The following is a 15,938-nucleotide window of genomic DNA, read 5'->3' on the forward strand; positions in this document are numbered from 1 at the left end:
GTAACCACGCCGGGTAGACGAGGGGACGCGGGGGAAAGAACGCCTGCTCTGTACGTTCTAAAACCCTGTGTCTCAGGCTTAGGGGAGTGTCACTGGCACTGGCTGACACCTGCGTCCGAGTCGTGCAGCCCACCAGTTGTAGCTTTTCCGCTCAATTTCCAGTAAGAAAAGCATCTTCGGGGGCCGGGGATTTAGCTCAGTGCCACCAGGCCTGCCTCGCAAAGCATAAGGCGCTAAGTTCGATCCCCGGTACCCCAAAAAAAGAAAAAAAAAAAAAAAGCCTCTTTGGCTATGTTGAAAGTTTACAAACATCATGTCCATTTTTTCTTTCTTAGGCATTTTCGTGTCTTTCCGTTACTTAACACTTCTTGAGGCTGGTTTTTAATTTGTTTCGGATAACTTTGAGGACCATTGTACCTTGATTAGTACTGTATCACTATGGCATTCAAAGAATCCAACTGTGGTATATACAAAATTTTAGCTTTTTATAATTGTATAATATTGATAAAATTTGATGTGTCTGGTTAGGATTTAGAAATTTAGTTAAGATTTAGAAGAAAAGTAAAACATTAAAATTACGTTCCTTAACATTAGAAAAATAGTGACGCAGACATTACACCACTTTGGTGAGAGAAGCAAGATTTTTCCTCCCATTTGCAAAACACAGAAACAACTTGATCCTATCGGGAGAAAAACCAATTTATTACGAAGAAAAATACATGATCTGTGATGTTTTAGGCCCTGTATACCTAAGATGCTTTTGTGTGCCACCGAACAAGCCAGTCTTTCCCGGATAGGTTCACACTAAATTGGCGTTTGGGGATTGATCTGGAACCGGCCTGTGCTGTGAATCTCACTGCGATTGCGTTGAGCCGGGTGGTGGAGCCACAATGCCATTGCCCTGTCTTTACCAACATTTAATCAGTGAGCATTGGGCATTGCATACTTACTAGAAATTTAGGTCCACACCTTTAGCAGTTATAGGAATAAATATGTACTATATAAACATTTTTTTGAGAGAAAAGTTATTGTATTCCACCCAGCATGCTTTAAAGGGAGGGAGGATATATAAGGTTACTCAGAAATCACCTGATTAGTAATTAGTCTCTTGAACAACTACAGACTCAGTTTTTATTGCTCATGTAAAAACTTCCCAAGTCTTGAAAATAACATCTCATTATTTTGAACAGTTGCCGTTGTCACGGTTCATTGAGTACATTGGTTTAAATTAACACCTGTGGGAATGAATAAGCTATTAAGAAACAAGTGTCCCTAAGGATTTACACCCTGACACATAAATGTTAAAATACAGAAAAGGCCTTGAAATGTTTTTGAAGGTATGAAGGACCTGGTTCATTTGTCTCAAATTTCCATACCTGTCTGGTGGAAAGACTAAAACCTTAGAACAACAACAAAGTTTAGGGACTTCATTCCACTTTTATATTGAGGCTACATCGTTAACACTGAGATGTTACCGTGCCATATCAAAAGTTTACCTTAATAGTTCATTGTATCTAACCATTATGATTTTCAACACTTTTTTCCATATTGTAAAGATTCCCTAGAAATTAGTTCAGTTAAATGCTTTCCAATTTCAATTCCAAAGCATTGTCTGTGTGTAAATAACAGATGATCAGAGAAAGTGAAAAACCTATTGCCAAGGGTTAATTATACATATAGTTATAAAATTATAGGAAATTTTTTTGCTTTCATATGTCTGTCTTGAAATTGTTTTTGTTTTGCGAAGAGATTTTTTTTGTAATAGCAGCCACAAATTGGTTTTGCTTGCTTTGATTCCATAATGGTAATTAAGTTTAAATATTAGGAGAAGTTTATCATTACCCAATTTTTTCAAATTTGTGGAAAGATAGCCCCTTCTGTGGTTAAGTACGAGAAAGAATCAGGGAAAAAAACACATTGGAAAGCTCTTTATCAATGATTTAATTTTCCTTTTGGTCATCCTATATTTTATTTTATTTTATTTATTTATTTGTTTGTTTGTTTATTCATTTTGGTACCAGGGATCGAACTCTGGTCCTTGCGCTTGCACAGCAGGCGGCAAAACCACTAAGCTAAATCCCCGGCCCTCATCCTGTATTTTAAAATACCATTTTAAGCCAGGTGTGGTGGCACATGCCTGTAATCCCAGCACTCTGGAGACTGAGGCAGAAGGATCACCATGAGTTTGAGGCCAGCCTGGACTACATAGTGAGACTCTGTCTCAAAAAACAAACAAAAAAACGTCATTTTGGTTAGGTACACTGTTGGGTTATTCTTTGAAGCACCAGTAATCAAAGCTAATTATTCACTTACCATCAGTGTTTTGTAGCAAAAGAAGTACTCATTAGGTTTATATACTCCCAGTGTGTGTATTAGTATCTGGTAAGGAAGTGCACTTAAAAAATTAACCTGAGTGTAAATCTGAGGAATGTGGTAATAATTTGTATTTCCTTTTAAAGAGCTTCTGATGGTTGGTTCCTTGCATAAAAGTGCTCATATTTGGATATGAAATCTCAGTCTAGCCAGACACATTATAAGCCCTCAAATTGTGTACTGGGTGAAAAATAATCTTTTTAGTAGGCAGTATGATCTTGTTGCTGAGCCAGGTTTGAAATCTTGTGCCTTAAGATGACCCATATTGCCTGGTAATTGTCTTTACTCAAATAGTGACTTTGTTTTTCATAGTTGAGAATTGAATCAACTTCAAGCAATTGAAGTCTATGAAAACAGACTTCATTAACAACTTCATTAACCTTTATGGAGTATAGTCATTTTATCACCTCAGAACCAAGCCATAATGAACATTAATTAGGTACCTTGACTCATCACACTCTATGTTGATTAATCTCAATTTTTTTGCAGAAAGTATGTAAAGCTGCCCATTTCCAGGGGTCTGGAACCATACTTTAGCCCTCAAGTGCAGTGTTCCTAAAGGGAGTTAAAATCCTTATTCATGAAGATAGTATTCTGTGGCCTTATCTGTTTTCTGACATCCTTGCATGTACCCATGTTCAAGATGTAGGAAACTTACATTTTATGTGCCATGAAGATTTTTCTGTTTTATTTTAAAACAAATATACCCTAAAATATATCTTTCGAATTATTTATGTGTTACTAGACAACTCCCCTTTTAAGTATTTTCCTAAGGCATTGCTTATATGCAATAGTTGGTAATGGTGCTAATCAAAAATTTTTAATAGCAACCTCGAAAAACAAATGTTCAGTAATATTTATTGGTTAGATACATTTAGATACTATTTACTTCCTGAAGTGTAGGACATAAACAGGAGTATTGGAAAATGCTTCTGCTACAGTAAGCAAAGGCTAGAAAGGATGGATCTCAGTGTGGTAAAAACAAACGGTGGGCAAGAGTTGGAAGATAACGCGGTATGCAGACATTGCTTCCTTCCATCATACAGGGCCAGGCAGACTGAAACTAAATGCCACTTACTGCCTGCGTCCCAGCTCACCGGATAGACTTGTGCTGTTCTGTACCTTGCTAGCTTTCCTGTTCTAACAGTATTTACTCCTGCGACGTAGGCTCATCCCACCTTCTAACGTAGAATCCCCACCCCGGCAACTGGTCCGCGGGTTGCCACCTGTGTTTCTCGTGGTCTCCACTGATGGTACCTGCCCACTCCATCCCTGTGCTCACACTATGTGTGGATCTAGTAGCAATCTGTTTACTAGGAAATGTGACCTCTCCTTAGGTTGTTTTGGGTCTTAGAGGAGAATCACTTGACCTTGACGGTTGCTCAGAGTCAGGTTGATGTGTAGACTCAGTGGAAATACTGCTGTAAGACTGAATAAGAACTTTACATCAGTGCTGGATTGGAAAGCAGCATGAGTGACTCTTCAACCAAATTCAGTGTTAACGAATCCAGGGCTGTTATTTGTTTATGTGTATCTCCTTTGTTCTGTCAGGTCATTTTGTATTAAATGGGATCATCTTTACTGGGAGCTATAAATGAAACAGTGTATTTCTTAATTAGATGTGAAGGTAATATAAGAATGCCACTATAAATGTACTACATTTTAGATTTTTTTCCCATTAATTTATTAGAGTATTGTTGCTTTAAAGCTAGCCACTAAATAAGAAATACTAACATGGCAATTCACCAGTTAAAATGGCTGTTAAAATTTTGGGTTTTTTTCCTCCATTATATCTTCTCGTTTCTAGTTAATACAAATGTGGCATATGGGGTAATTACCCATCACGGAGGGAGGGAGGGCAGGGTAGGTTGATGGTATTGTGCTTATGTGCTCCAAAAAGTTCACAGTAGGGTTGGTGATCTTCCTGATATGTAATTGAGGTGGAAAGGGCTCCAGAAGGTAAGCTCGGTTTTGTGTATAATGTGTTAGAATGAAGGCATTAAGTTGCTCAGCTTTTCTGGTGATCATAAGTAGACTTAGGCAGCGATATTCTCAGTCTAACCTCGAAGTACTCTTCTGAGTAACAACTGCCTCGACCCCACTTGCTGCCCTTCCCATTGTCAGAGCTACAAAGCCGAGCCATATGAAGCAGTGTCTGCAGTTTGCCTTTCTTTCACCTCGCTCAACAATACTGAAAACACCTGTTTCAAGTCCACATTCTTTCTTCTTTGGTCTCATTGGTCCTTTGCAGTCTCCTTTGGTTGTTGTCTTCCTGACTTGGAGCTGTACTCAGATTGCTCTAGAGCTGGGGTCCAGGCTCTGTTCTCCACCTGCTCTGATGTTCGCGTGGCACTAGCATGTATAGGTGTAACCCTGCCTATCGAGTTCAGTTTAGATGTCCGACTATGAACTTGCCATCTTCATTTGGCTGCTTTATACCTTACGCTTATATGTCAGTATTTGCAATAGTATATGTAAAAGATCTCACAAGGTTTAGATGTCTCAAATTACTGAAATGTTTAAGCTGACAGCTCACGAGTCATCTTGAGAGTGCTCCCTTCTCTGGGTCTGCATGTCTCCATCTGCCCTGCCTCACAGTTGGTGCTCTGCCATCTCTTCTGTGATTGCTGACACCTTCCCAAACCACAGTCAGCTTTTAGACAGCATGTCTTTAAGTTACTCCTATACCTGTTCTCCACACTGTAGTCATAGCCGAGAATGTAAATTATATTCCACAGTTTAAAAGTCCTGTAAGAATTTTCAAGGCCTTGTGTGATCGGCCCCTGTTTTCTTGCTGTGAGACACTGAAGCAGGACAACTTGATAGTTATCTACAGTTCTGAAGGCTGAAGTCCACATAGCTTGGTGCTGTCTCTCCCCAGGGCCTCAAGGCAGTTGCAAGGGGGGTGGGGGCGTGGTCTGCAGTCTGTCCTTGGGGCACCCCCACCTGGCCTGAGGACCTCCCACCAGGCTCTGCAGCGTAGCAGCCTGTCCCGTGCTGTGCATCCTGGAACCAGGCTCCCTGCACCGGGCCTGGGAGGACACTGCATCCACACCAGAGCAGCGAATGGCCGTCCACATGCCGTCCACAAGTGAGCACTTGTGTTTATGGTTATAAAGTTTCTTTTAAAATAAAAATGACAGAGTTACCAAAAGTAGGATTTATACCACAAGACCTTTTTGGAAAATAGATTGCACTATCATTAAGAGTTCTAAATGTTGTTATGTTCTTAGCTCTAGTTTTCAGTTACTATTGACAGTTAAGGAAAAAACAGCTTGTGAGAATTTTTATTTCAGTATCACTTAAGGAAATTAAAAATTGAGAACAACGTAAGTGTCTGCTGATAGAAGAATTCTTAAATAATGTCACATTTTTTTATGCTCCAGAGTTAGATACCTTTTCTACTGCATATTTATTTGTATACGATAGTTTTAAAATACAGCTACCCGGGAGAGGAGTTCTAATTAGAATGCTGCAAAAATGGAAATTTTAGTCTTTACTTTTGTTGAAACATCCCCAGGAACTTTAGATTCTATGCCTTTTTTTTTAATAATTTGGTTTTTAGGGATAAAAATAAACCTTTTGGTGGGGGGAGGGCCCCCACCAGGGATCAAACTCGGGACCTTGAGCTTTCGAGGCAGGCAGCAGAACCACTGAGCTGAATTCCCCCGCCCTGAAAAGCTTTTTGAAAGACACCTTTAAAAACCAGTCACTGGGGCCGGGGATTCAGCTCAGTGGTTTTGCTGCCTGCTGCGCAAGTGTAAGGACCTGAGTTTGATTCCCGGTACCAAAAAAAACAACAAAAAACCAATCACTTCAGGTTTTGAATGTTTTTACATTATATTTTGAATGTTTTCACATTATATTTAAGAGCTTACTTGCTTATAATTTACCTTTTCTGGCCTGACTGCTTTCTGGCCTGTCCTCCTAAAATGGTTTCTGAATGAATCAATATTTATATCATTTTAACATGAGATGAAATAATGGTATTGTAAAGAGGTGCTAACACTAATTTATAAGACATGGTATTTCTGATGTTCACATAGCTAACCCTGCCTTTTTCAGAGAATATGTGACTGCTTGATGAGGGCCTGCTTGCCCCAGGAAGCTGGCTGTAAACCAGTAGGGAGAGGAACTCCTTCCAAGGCTGATTTCCAAAGGGTCTGTGTCAAAACCGCCATGGCCTCTTGAGGTTTGGCTGAGAGGCCCGAGTGCCGTTGGCACGCTGCTGGCATTCGTACTCCCTTGTTCTTAGTGAGCCTTACTGTGGAATGCTGTCTCTTTTCAGAGTGCTGCAGACAGGAGCACAGGGAGAAATGATCTGGGTAACATGAAAGTGATGCTGCTGGCCAAGGGACAGCGGCTGGATTCTGAGGGAAGGGCTGCCGCTGGTCCCATCGTTGTCTAGGTGAGCTGCCCTCCGGGTCTTTGACACTTGACAGCCAAGGTTAGGTGTGACTAGACCGCGATTTTAAGTTTCTGTCAAAGAAAATAGATTTGTGGAAAAGGTAAATACTAATGTTTGAATTGATACCTTGGGTACAAGAGTCAAGTCAGTATGGAGTGATTAAGTGAACCCAGGCCAAAGTTTAAGTCTTCTCATTCAGTTGGTAAAAAATATGTGGACAAGACCATAACTGAGTATTGAGACAAGAATGTCATTAAACATTGAAAGAGGTTGTGACGATTTCAGCTAGACCAGTAGTGGCGAACCTGTGGCACATGTGCCAAGCAGGCTCTCCCTACCATTGAAAGCCCTAAGAGGTTGGCTGTCACTGCCCTAGACCATTGATTGCAACCCAATGTATTAGCCAGGAGATGCTGTTCTAAGATTCTGTTCATTCATTATGTCTGGACGAGAACAAAAAAGTATTGTATGTGTGTAGAATATCAGGTAAAGGCACTTTAAACAAGAGTTCTCTATGTCAAAAGAAATAGACCTCTATTATTCAGATAATAGAGGTTAAATGCCTGTAAAAAGTGTTTAGGAAAAATAATTCTTAGATCAAGATGAAAGTTTTTTATGAGTCAGTTGCTAAGCAATTAGGAAGTAAACACCTATGTGAATATATGACAAAACAACCAAAAAGTAGAGAGTTCTGCTGATAAACATCTTCAGACAGATTCACTTTCATTCAGGGTTATAAAAACTTTTCTTTTTTTTTGGTACCGGGAATCAAACTCAGGGCCTCAAGTTTGCTATTTCCCTGCGCCTCATAAAAACTTTTTTTAAAAAGTAAATGCTGTTTGTTTGTTTGTTTTTTTCCTAGAGAAGTCAGGTTTTTGTAGGTTATTACATCAAGTTCTAAATAATGCCTGTAAGTTATAGAACTCAGTGTTTGAACCCGAGTCCTCGCTGCTGTTTCTCGGAAGAACGCGGCGGGCAGGTGGCCACGTGGGCTCTCGGCGGGGCAGGCTCCTGTCGGGAAGTAGGTTCCGATCTCTGACCTGGAGCCTGTTCCCGCACAGACTTGAGCATGAGCACAGAGGAAGAGGACTCTGACACAGTGACAGTCGAGACCGTGAACTCTGTGACGCTGACGCAGGACACCGCCGGGAACCTCATCCTCCACTGCCCGCGGCATGGTAGGAGAGAGAGCGCAGGCTGCTTCCCACCGTGATCCAGGCAGACCGTGCCGCCGAAGGGGAGAGGAGATGATCCCTTTGGGTGGTGCATTGATCTTAATTCATTCATGGTTTTTATTATATTTTTAAAGTACTTTTCAATCTTTAAGTGTACCATAAATTTCAGCCTTTATTAACCTGGTCGCTGTTTTATAAACAGGATCTTTTTGAGTTTCCAGATGCTGATGGACTCTTGTATGCTTCTGTGTACCTTTTGATGGTAGCAGTGCATTTAATATGTTAGAAAAATGTAGAAATACTTCTGCCAGTACTGATAGACCTTTGTTGTTGGAAACTTAAAAATTTTACAAAACTGTCTTAAGGTTTTATATGATCATCTAGGGTGGTTTAAGATTCCAAAGTTTTGAGATTTGTGAGTTTATTACTTTTCTGCCTACTCTTTCCTTATTTATTTTGCTTTTAAGTTCATCTTTACTAATCTAGTTCTTTTGTCTCCTTTCATTGTATATGTGTGTGTACCATTCAGTTTGGGAGAGGTTGGTTGTTGTTTATTCTTGTTTGTTTTTTTGTTTTTTTGTTTTCTTTTGGCAATACTGAAGATTGAGCCCAGGGCCTTCACACAGAGCTACATCCTCAGCACCTTTTTATTTTGAGACAGAGTGCCCCTGAGTTTCCCAGGCTGGGCTTGAGCTTGCAGCTGGGATTACAAGCAAGTGCCACCGTGCTCCTGCGGTGACCTTAAAATTTCCATATTTGAAACAGTTCTTTCACATACTTCCTAAAGCTACCTTGCTTTTTTTTCCCCTTTAAATAAGTGTCCGAAATCATAAATGTAGTTAGGAATAAGTTCTGTCGTCTTCCGCAATTATTTTACCAGGAAGACTTGTTGATGGTATGGTGTTTTAAAATTCATCTTTCCTGTTTTAAGTCCCCTTTCTCAGTTTAGATTGTCTTTTCTTACCTGAGTAGCTCTAATAGCCTTTAAGCTAGTCTCCCACCTCTAATTCATCTTTCAGATTTCTGACAAAAATTGGTTATGGTCCCCAACAGCGTGAGTTTTTTTAAAGTTCCCCTTGTTTTTGGTGCCTCTGTGCATATTGCTCCTACTGCCAGAAGGAGTAATCATTTCTCTGGCTTCCTGTCTCTTCCGATTAAGATACTTCCTTCAGCAAACCTTCTTGTGCCTCCAGTCCAAATTCTTCTGTGCACTCACAGCAGCCTCTTCATTTATCTTCATAGCTCTTTCAGCACTGTTGCGAAATTGTTGGTTCAGTCATCTCCATTGCACTCTAGGTTCCTTGTGACTGGTGTAGCCTTCATTGTTCTAGTCCCAGTATTGCAGTACCTTTTGTGAATAAATCAGCTACCCAACCCTTGTCTGTGTGTGAGAATGGGAGGCAAATTTACAGTGGGCATAGAGAAGGTAATGTCCTGTAAGTCCCTTTGCACACCCAGACTGAATGAGCTCATGTAGAAGAAAATTGTCGCAGTTCTTACTAGTTGGAACTTTTGTTTTTTCTTTATTGGTTTGAAGTTTTGAGAGTTTTGTTTGGTTAATTGCTTTTTCCTTCCATTAGAAGCTGATGAGATAGACTCAGAGGACAGTACTGACCCCCCGCACAAGAGGCTGTGTCTGTCCTCGGAGGATGACCAGAGCATTGATGATTCTACTCCTTGCATATCAGTCGTTGCACTCCCACGTAAGTCACTGTGTGTTAAGAGCCCAGAATTCCCCTTTTGAAATCATATTTTAGCTTGCAAGAGTCTGAGTTGGCATTTCTAGGTAGACTCGGATCCTTTACTTTTCATTTCGTCCAGAAGACCTCTTTCTGACTAATTCTATGTGCCAGGCCGGTGGTGGTGAGCCTGTGGCATGTGCAATGAGCTGTCTGTGCCATCGAAAGCTCTGAAAGGCTCCCTGTCGCAGCCCTAAGTGCTTCTAACTGCCTAATTTTATCCTTCTAAACATTCTCCACCTTTTACAGGCTTCATGAGGAATCTTTTTAGACTTGTTTTTTTTTAGGGGGGTGAATTATAGTCTCTCCTGTATATTTTTTTAATGTACTGTTTTTAACCATTGTTTTGTTTGGAAAGAGTTAAGATTTTAGCCAAGCAGAGTAGTGCATGCTTGTGATCCCAGCCCTCTGGGAGGCTGAAGTGAGAGGGTTACAAGTTGGAACCCAGTGAAGGCAATTTAGGGAGTTAGTAAAACCCTGTCTGAAAATAAAAATTTTAAGAAAGTGGAACTCTGAAGTAGCTCAATGTATAAAGGGTTTGGGTTCAGTCCCCAGGACCACAAAAAAAGAGAGCTTTTTTTCACACCCCCTCAAAAACCATGTTTACCTTGAATAAAAAGCATGCTGTACAATAGGCACTAGCACTATTATCATTCCTGTTCCTTAGATTAGGGAAGCGAGATGTGGAGAGATAGTGACTTTTTACAGGTCATATCCAGGCATTCTGATTGTAGAGGGTATGCTCCTAACCCAGCGTTACAACTGCCCCTTCCATATAGTATATGGTACACGGACCGGGGATAAATGCCTGATTTGTTTATTCTCACTGAAACTTTACTTTATTTATTTTTTGCATTGGTGGGGATCAAACCCAGTGCTTTGCACATGATAGGCAAACACTCTTTTATCACTAAACTACATCTCCAGACCCCCTCCCCCAATCTTAACATGCTTCTATCCCAGTGGTATTTAGAATAGACTAGATTCTAAGGGAATGAAACATTTCACTGGAATAACACTGGCAAAAGTGTAACATACCAGTTGTGACATTGCTTCACTTCTGATGTGCGTGGCAGAGTGTGGAAGCCTGTTGAAGAGTGGTAGCTCTGCAGAGGCAGGGTGGATGCCGCAGGCCGTGGCTGTGAGTGGACGTGGGACTGCTGCTGGCACTCTCGGTGTAGAGCAAAGCCAGGCTGTGTCTGAGCACTGACTGGACGTAGCCTCCAGCAGGGCACATCTTCATCTAGTGGCAAACAGACGAGTGTGCAGCGTGGAGGGCCACAGTGCGCCATAGCATCCAGTAGTGGACATCCTCATCTGGAGGAAAACAGATGAGTTGAAAAAGTGATAATGTTAATGCTGCTTCCAAGTATGACAGGTGCAAGTATAACACGTTTCTTTTTTGTTTGTCTTTTTTAGCACAACATATTTCTAATTAAATGAACTCTTCCTAATGATTTAGGTGTATTTTTAGTTCTGTCCTAATGTGACTACCATTGTGTTGTGATTTTAAGGACTTGATTGATATAGCTGTGCACATGTTTCTAGACGAATATTTTCCAAAGTAGAATTTTTGAGTGATTATTCTGGCATGAATTATGCCTGGTTAATTCATTTGGTTAAAGAAGAGCGCCTTGTTCACGGTCACACATTCAGACTTTCGTGATATTAAGCAGACTCCTCCACACCCCCGTCATTTACCTGTGATAACGTAGAAATGTTTACACAGGGGCACATGAGCTGTTTGATCACATATGGAACACAGTCCAGAGTCTAATACTTAGCAATAAGACTGAATTTTTTAAAAAGTGGGTTCAAGCGATTTACATGTTTAAATAAGTATATTGAAAAAATCAACTTAGGAAAGTTTCTGTATTTAAACAAAAACTACACAAAAGCATGAAGTTTGCTTACCACCCTGTCAGCTGCAGGAATAGGCCTGGGAAGGAGCTCAGTGGCCCCACACCTCCCTGACCTCGAGAGACAGTGGGGCCACACACCTGTGCAAGCACCTGCAAACATTTGGGCAGCCTGTCCCTGAGCTCCGTCCCACAGGCCCCTGCAGTCCCTGTGTGCCCTCCCGACAGTGACAGGTGGACTGTCCTTGTGCCTGCCGGGGCAGCCTGGTTGTTCCCTGGCCTCCGACACTACCCGGCACCCTGCTCCCACTACCAGAATTCCTGGACCTGCTGAGTGGCCCTGCCCCACACACCTACAGGAGGTGACAGACAGGTGGCCATGTCAAGCCACTGGCAGGCTGCCTCAGCTGAGCTACACCCAGAGGAAGCAGTCACTTAAGCCCGGGACCGAGGCTGTGGGGCCACCTGTGGACTCTGCTAGAGAAGCTGCACAGGCTCCACACTGCTGCACCTGCCTGGAACCACACCTGAAGTGGTTCCTAGCCAGCACCCTGGGACACATCTCCAGGAGTGTCTGTAGAATTGGCAGAAGCGACTGATCCTCCAGATTTAAAATATGAACATAGGGACAAGGAAACAGGAAAAAGTAAGGTCACAGGATGCCTCCCAAGGAACGCAAGCACTCTCTAGCACTGACTCCAAAGAGGGAAACTGATATGCCACCTAGAAAAGAAGCCATAATAATACTTTAAAGGACTCTCAGCCAGACAGAATAAGTCAGACAGACAGAAGTAGGAAAATAATTTATGATCTGAATGAGAAATTCAGCAGAGATACAAACGAAAATTAGAAGGAAAGACATACCAGCAGAGATAAGAACAAATTAAAAAGACAATGTAAACGATCAAAAGAGTTGGTTTTTTTGAAAGAAAATTGACAAACTTTTAGGTAGATTAACCAGGGAAAACAGTGAGAAGATTCAGACACATTCAGAGATGAAAAAGATGTTATAACTGATACCGTACCAAAGAAATATAAAAGATCATTAGTGAAAACTATTACTATGAACAATCATACACCAATAAATTGGAAAACCAAGAAAAAATAGATACGTGTGTGGATACATACGTTCTCCAAGATTAACCATGAAGGCACAGAAAATCAGCCCATTAATGAATAACAAGATTAAGGTATCAGTTCATCTATAATAGCTGTAATCAAAAAGACAAACGGCAAATGCTGGCAAGGGTGCGAGAAGGGGAAGCTCCTCCTGTACCCTGTTGATGGGGAGGTAAATTAGTACAGCCACTAAGGAGGCTGGAGGCTCCTCAAGGCGGGGTAGAGCTGCTGTGTGCTCAAACTGAGCCTGTGCTAGACATGCTCCTGAGATACGAGATCAGTGAATTGGGGCCATGCCCGCACTTGGCGTGTGTTGCAGTACCGATCTCAGTGGTCCCCTTTTGGAGTCAGTCTAGTCTGCCAGTGGATGCCTGCACCAAGAAAGTGCGTATGTATATATGTGGGATTTTACTCGGCCGTAGAAAAGAACAAAGCCCTGTCATTTGCAGAATCTTGGATGGAACTGGAGAATGTTGTCTTGGTTGAAGTCAGCCAGGCGCAGAAAGCAGGTGCTGCGTTTCTGCCCGTGTGTGAAGGCTAACGGGGTGGGGTTCGTGGAGGCAGCGGGTGGGATGCTGGCTGCTGGGGGTGGGAAGGGGCAGAGCAGGGAAGTTGAAGAGGCTGAGACGCAGTCTCACGGGTGAGTAACAGGTTCCTAGCGCTTACACATGTGAAGTGGGAGGACAGGAGTTGGAGGAGACAAGCACTGGTTGGGTTTGATGTTGGGTGCATACGCCAGATGGTCACACTGCACCAGGTGAACATGTACAGTTATTACGTGTCCCTGTGGGAGGGGGGTTCTTGAGGGTCTGCATCTGTCAGCATCTGGCACTGAGCAAAGCATTGCTGGACTTCATGGAGGTGAAATGATTGCTGAAGATGTATATTCAGATTTATTTTCAACATGCAGGTCTCTACTACATGCTTCAGAAGATGATCTGTCTCTGGGCCTTAAAAGCCTGTCGCACCCAAACTCACTTCGCATGTTCATTATGTTTCTCACTTAACCACTTCTTTATTGTAGTCATTAGGCATTGCATTTTCTGCACTTTCTTTTCCTGATGTAATTATTGTGTTCATTTAGATGATTCGTGCAGTACCTCAGCCATTCCCTTTGTCCGTTTTTCACTCTCTTTGCCATCCTGCTATTACTGTACGGTACTGGAGCCCTTTTGTGGTTTTTCAGACTGATGCTTTCCAGTGCTGCTTTCTCTCTAGCTCACTTCCTTCCTGTGTAGTACACTCTTAATGCCTACGTTCCTTTCCACAGTGCGGCCCATTGATCTTACCTGTCCTCCTCTCTTGCTCTCCCCAGGACTGTGATTGAACTTGGCCTTTGCACTAAGTTGCTTCCTCAGCCTCCTGCGCTCGTTTTGAGATAGGGTTTCACTAGGTTGCTGAGTTGCCCAGAGTGGGCTCACACTTGGGGTCCTCTTGTCTCGGACCTCTGGAGTGCTGGGGATGACAGGTGTGTGCTACCACGCCCAGCTGGTTTTACCAGTTTTTATTGCTCCTCCTGTACTTGCATCTTTTCCTTCTCCTCGCTCAGTTGCAATTTCATGATTAATCCTTAAAGTCACTGTCTTGCTTTTATTTTTAAATCCTTTTCTCTCCCTTGCCCTGTTCTTTGGGGAAACTATAACCCAGGCTGAATCTGTCTTTACCTGTCCATGTCTGTATGGGTACAGCCATTGTACAGGAATTGTAGAGGAGCAGGACAGGCAGGCTGACCTGGCCGGTCTTATTGTTGATGAGTTAGTTAGCCTGCAGTGAGCTCACCGTGCTGCCCGCAGTCAACCACACTTTTGTAGTGTGTCTTCTCCCACTCTGACGCCGGTCGTCAACACTGTGAAACTTCTCGCACCCACCCCCTCCATGTTTCTCTCTTTCAGCTGACAGCCTTTTGATTTCACTGAGGCAAGTGGAGCGACAAGAAGATGATCTGTGTATGGGTTATGTGTATGCTCATTCCCACCCCTGTCTGCACTTGGGTTCCTGTATCCTAGCCAAGGCCTACCCTTCTGTTTACCAGAGTCCACCTCTTTGCCTGCTGGGGATGTTGTTCAGTAATTCTTTTCTCTACTGAATCGTTAACTTTTCATTCTCTACCTGGTTCCTTCCCATCAGTATACAAACGTGTTTTTCTTTAAAAAGACCCTTAGCCCACTTGCTTCCTGTTTTCTCTCTCTGACTTTAAAGCAGAGGACTTGAAAGAATTGCCTATATTTGCCTCCATTTCTCTTTAAAATATACCCTAGGGAGAAGGATTTACCCCTTCACCCCAACTTCCCAGGTTTCTGGAGATGACCTTGTGTTTAAATCCTGTGATTGATTTTTTTTTTTTGGTGATTTGTTTTTGGTCTTTGTCTTACTTGATCTGTCTGCATCTTTTGGCAGTATTTACCACTTCCTCCTCCCTAAACATTTGTCACCTGGCTTTTAGGGAACATTTCTCTGGTTTTCTTTTTACATTTGTGTCCATTCCACAGTCTGATGCTGGCTTATTCACATTACCCAAACCCCTAAATGTGGGCACCCCAGAACTCAGTTCTTAGACTCCTTCTTTGGTTTTTACTTCCTGGGTGATTTCAATTCATAGTTTAAATATTCTCTTTAGGGATGACACCCAGATTTATTTCAGCCACACTTCTCTTAGAAGTCCATTGTGCTATCTGTTTCTACAGTGGAGCCACCTGCAGAGTTCTCCGAAGTACTGGATGTTTGGTAGATGTCTCAAAGTGTGTGTGTGTGTGTGTGTGTGTGTGTGTTGTTTTGTGGTACTGGAGATGGAACTCAGGACTTTTGCACTAATCCACAGCCCTAGTCTTTTATTTTTAAGTTTGAGACAGAGTTGATAAGTTGCCCAGTCCAGCTTAGTCTTACAATTCTCCTGCCTCTGCTTCCCAGAACATTGGGATTACAGGCGTGCACCACCATGCCTACCTAAAGTAATGTGTTTGAAACTGAGTTCCTGAAATTTCCGGAATCCTTATGTTTGTTTATCCTACAGTCTTCCTCACTCGTTAGTGGCAGGTCATTTCTTCAGTTGTTTGGCTAAAAAAATAGTTTAATGTCATCCTTGCCTCTTCAGTTTCTCTCACATGTAGTTTGTCCACAGATGGCACTGGCTCTCCTGCCATCAGAATACTGTAGATCTACATGTGAACTACATAGCCCTACGCCCCAGTCCCGCCCTGACCTCTTACCTGGATGACTGTATTAGCTCAACTGACTTCATGTCCGTGCTTCTGCCCTGACCCATTTT

General features: G+C 42.2%; 2 protein-coding genes across 5 annotated transcripts in view; one reads left to right on the forward strand and one right to left on the reverse strand.

Annotated features, from left to right (window-relative positions):
• Positions 1-7,848: 7,848 nt before the first annotated feature.
• Dmtf1 (cyclin D binding myb like transcription factor 1) overlaps positions 7,849-15,938 on the forward strand; it is a 33,243-nt gene continuing 25,153 nt past the window's right edge. For 2 of the 3 annotated variants that reach the window (XM_004839789.4, XM_021254014.2), the window contains exons 1-2: positions 7,849-7,959; positions 9,537-9,659. In XM_004839789.4, coding sequence (XP_004839846.1) covers positions 7,851-7,959; positions 9,537-9,659 — 232 coding nt within the window. In that variant the 5' untranslated portion in view covers positions 7,849-7,850. Of the gene's footprint in view, positions 7,960-8,025; positions 8,045-9,536; positions 9,660-15,938 lie in introns of those variants that run through there. The other variant, XM_021254013.2, reaches the window with a different exon arrangement.
• The window catches only part of Tmem243 (transmembrane protein 243), a 46,481-nt gene continuing 38,984 nt past the window's right edge, over positions 8,442-15,938 (reverse strand). For both annotated transcript variants that reach the window (XM_087206768.1, XM_087206770.1), the window contains one exon: positions 8,442-11,012. In XM_087206768.1, coding sequence (XP_087062894.1) covers positions 10,939-11,012 — 74 coding nt within the window. In that variant the 3' untranslated portion in view covers positions 8,442-10,938. The remainder of the gene's footprint in view (positions 11,013-15,938) is intronic.

Source organism: Heterocephalus glaber, unplaced genomic scaffold, assembly GCF_053883595.1.
Source record: "Heterocephalus glaber isolate CG9 unplaced genomic scaffold, H.glaber_assembly_v1.0 deba00000678, whole genome shotgun sequence".
In the NCBI taxonomy this organism is placed as follows: domain Eukaryota; kingdom Metazoa; phylum Chordata; class Mammalia; order Rodentia; family Bathyergidae; genus Heterocephalus; species Heterocephalus glaber.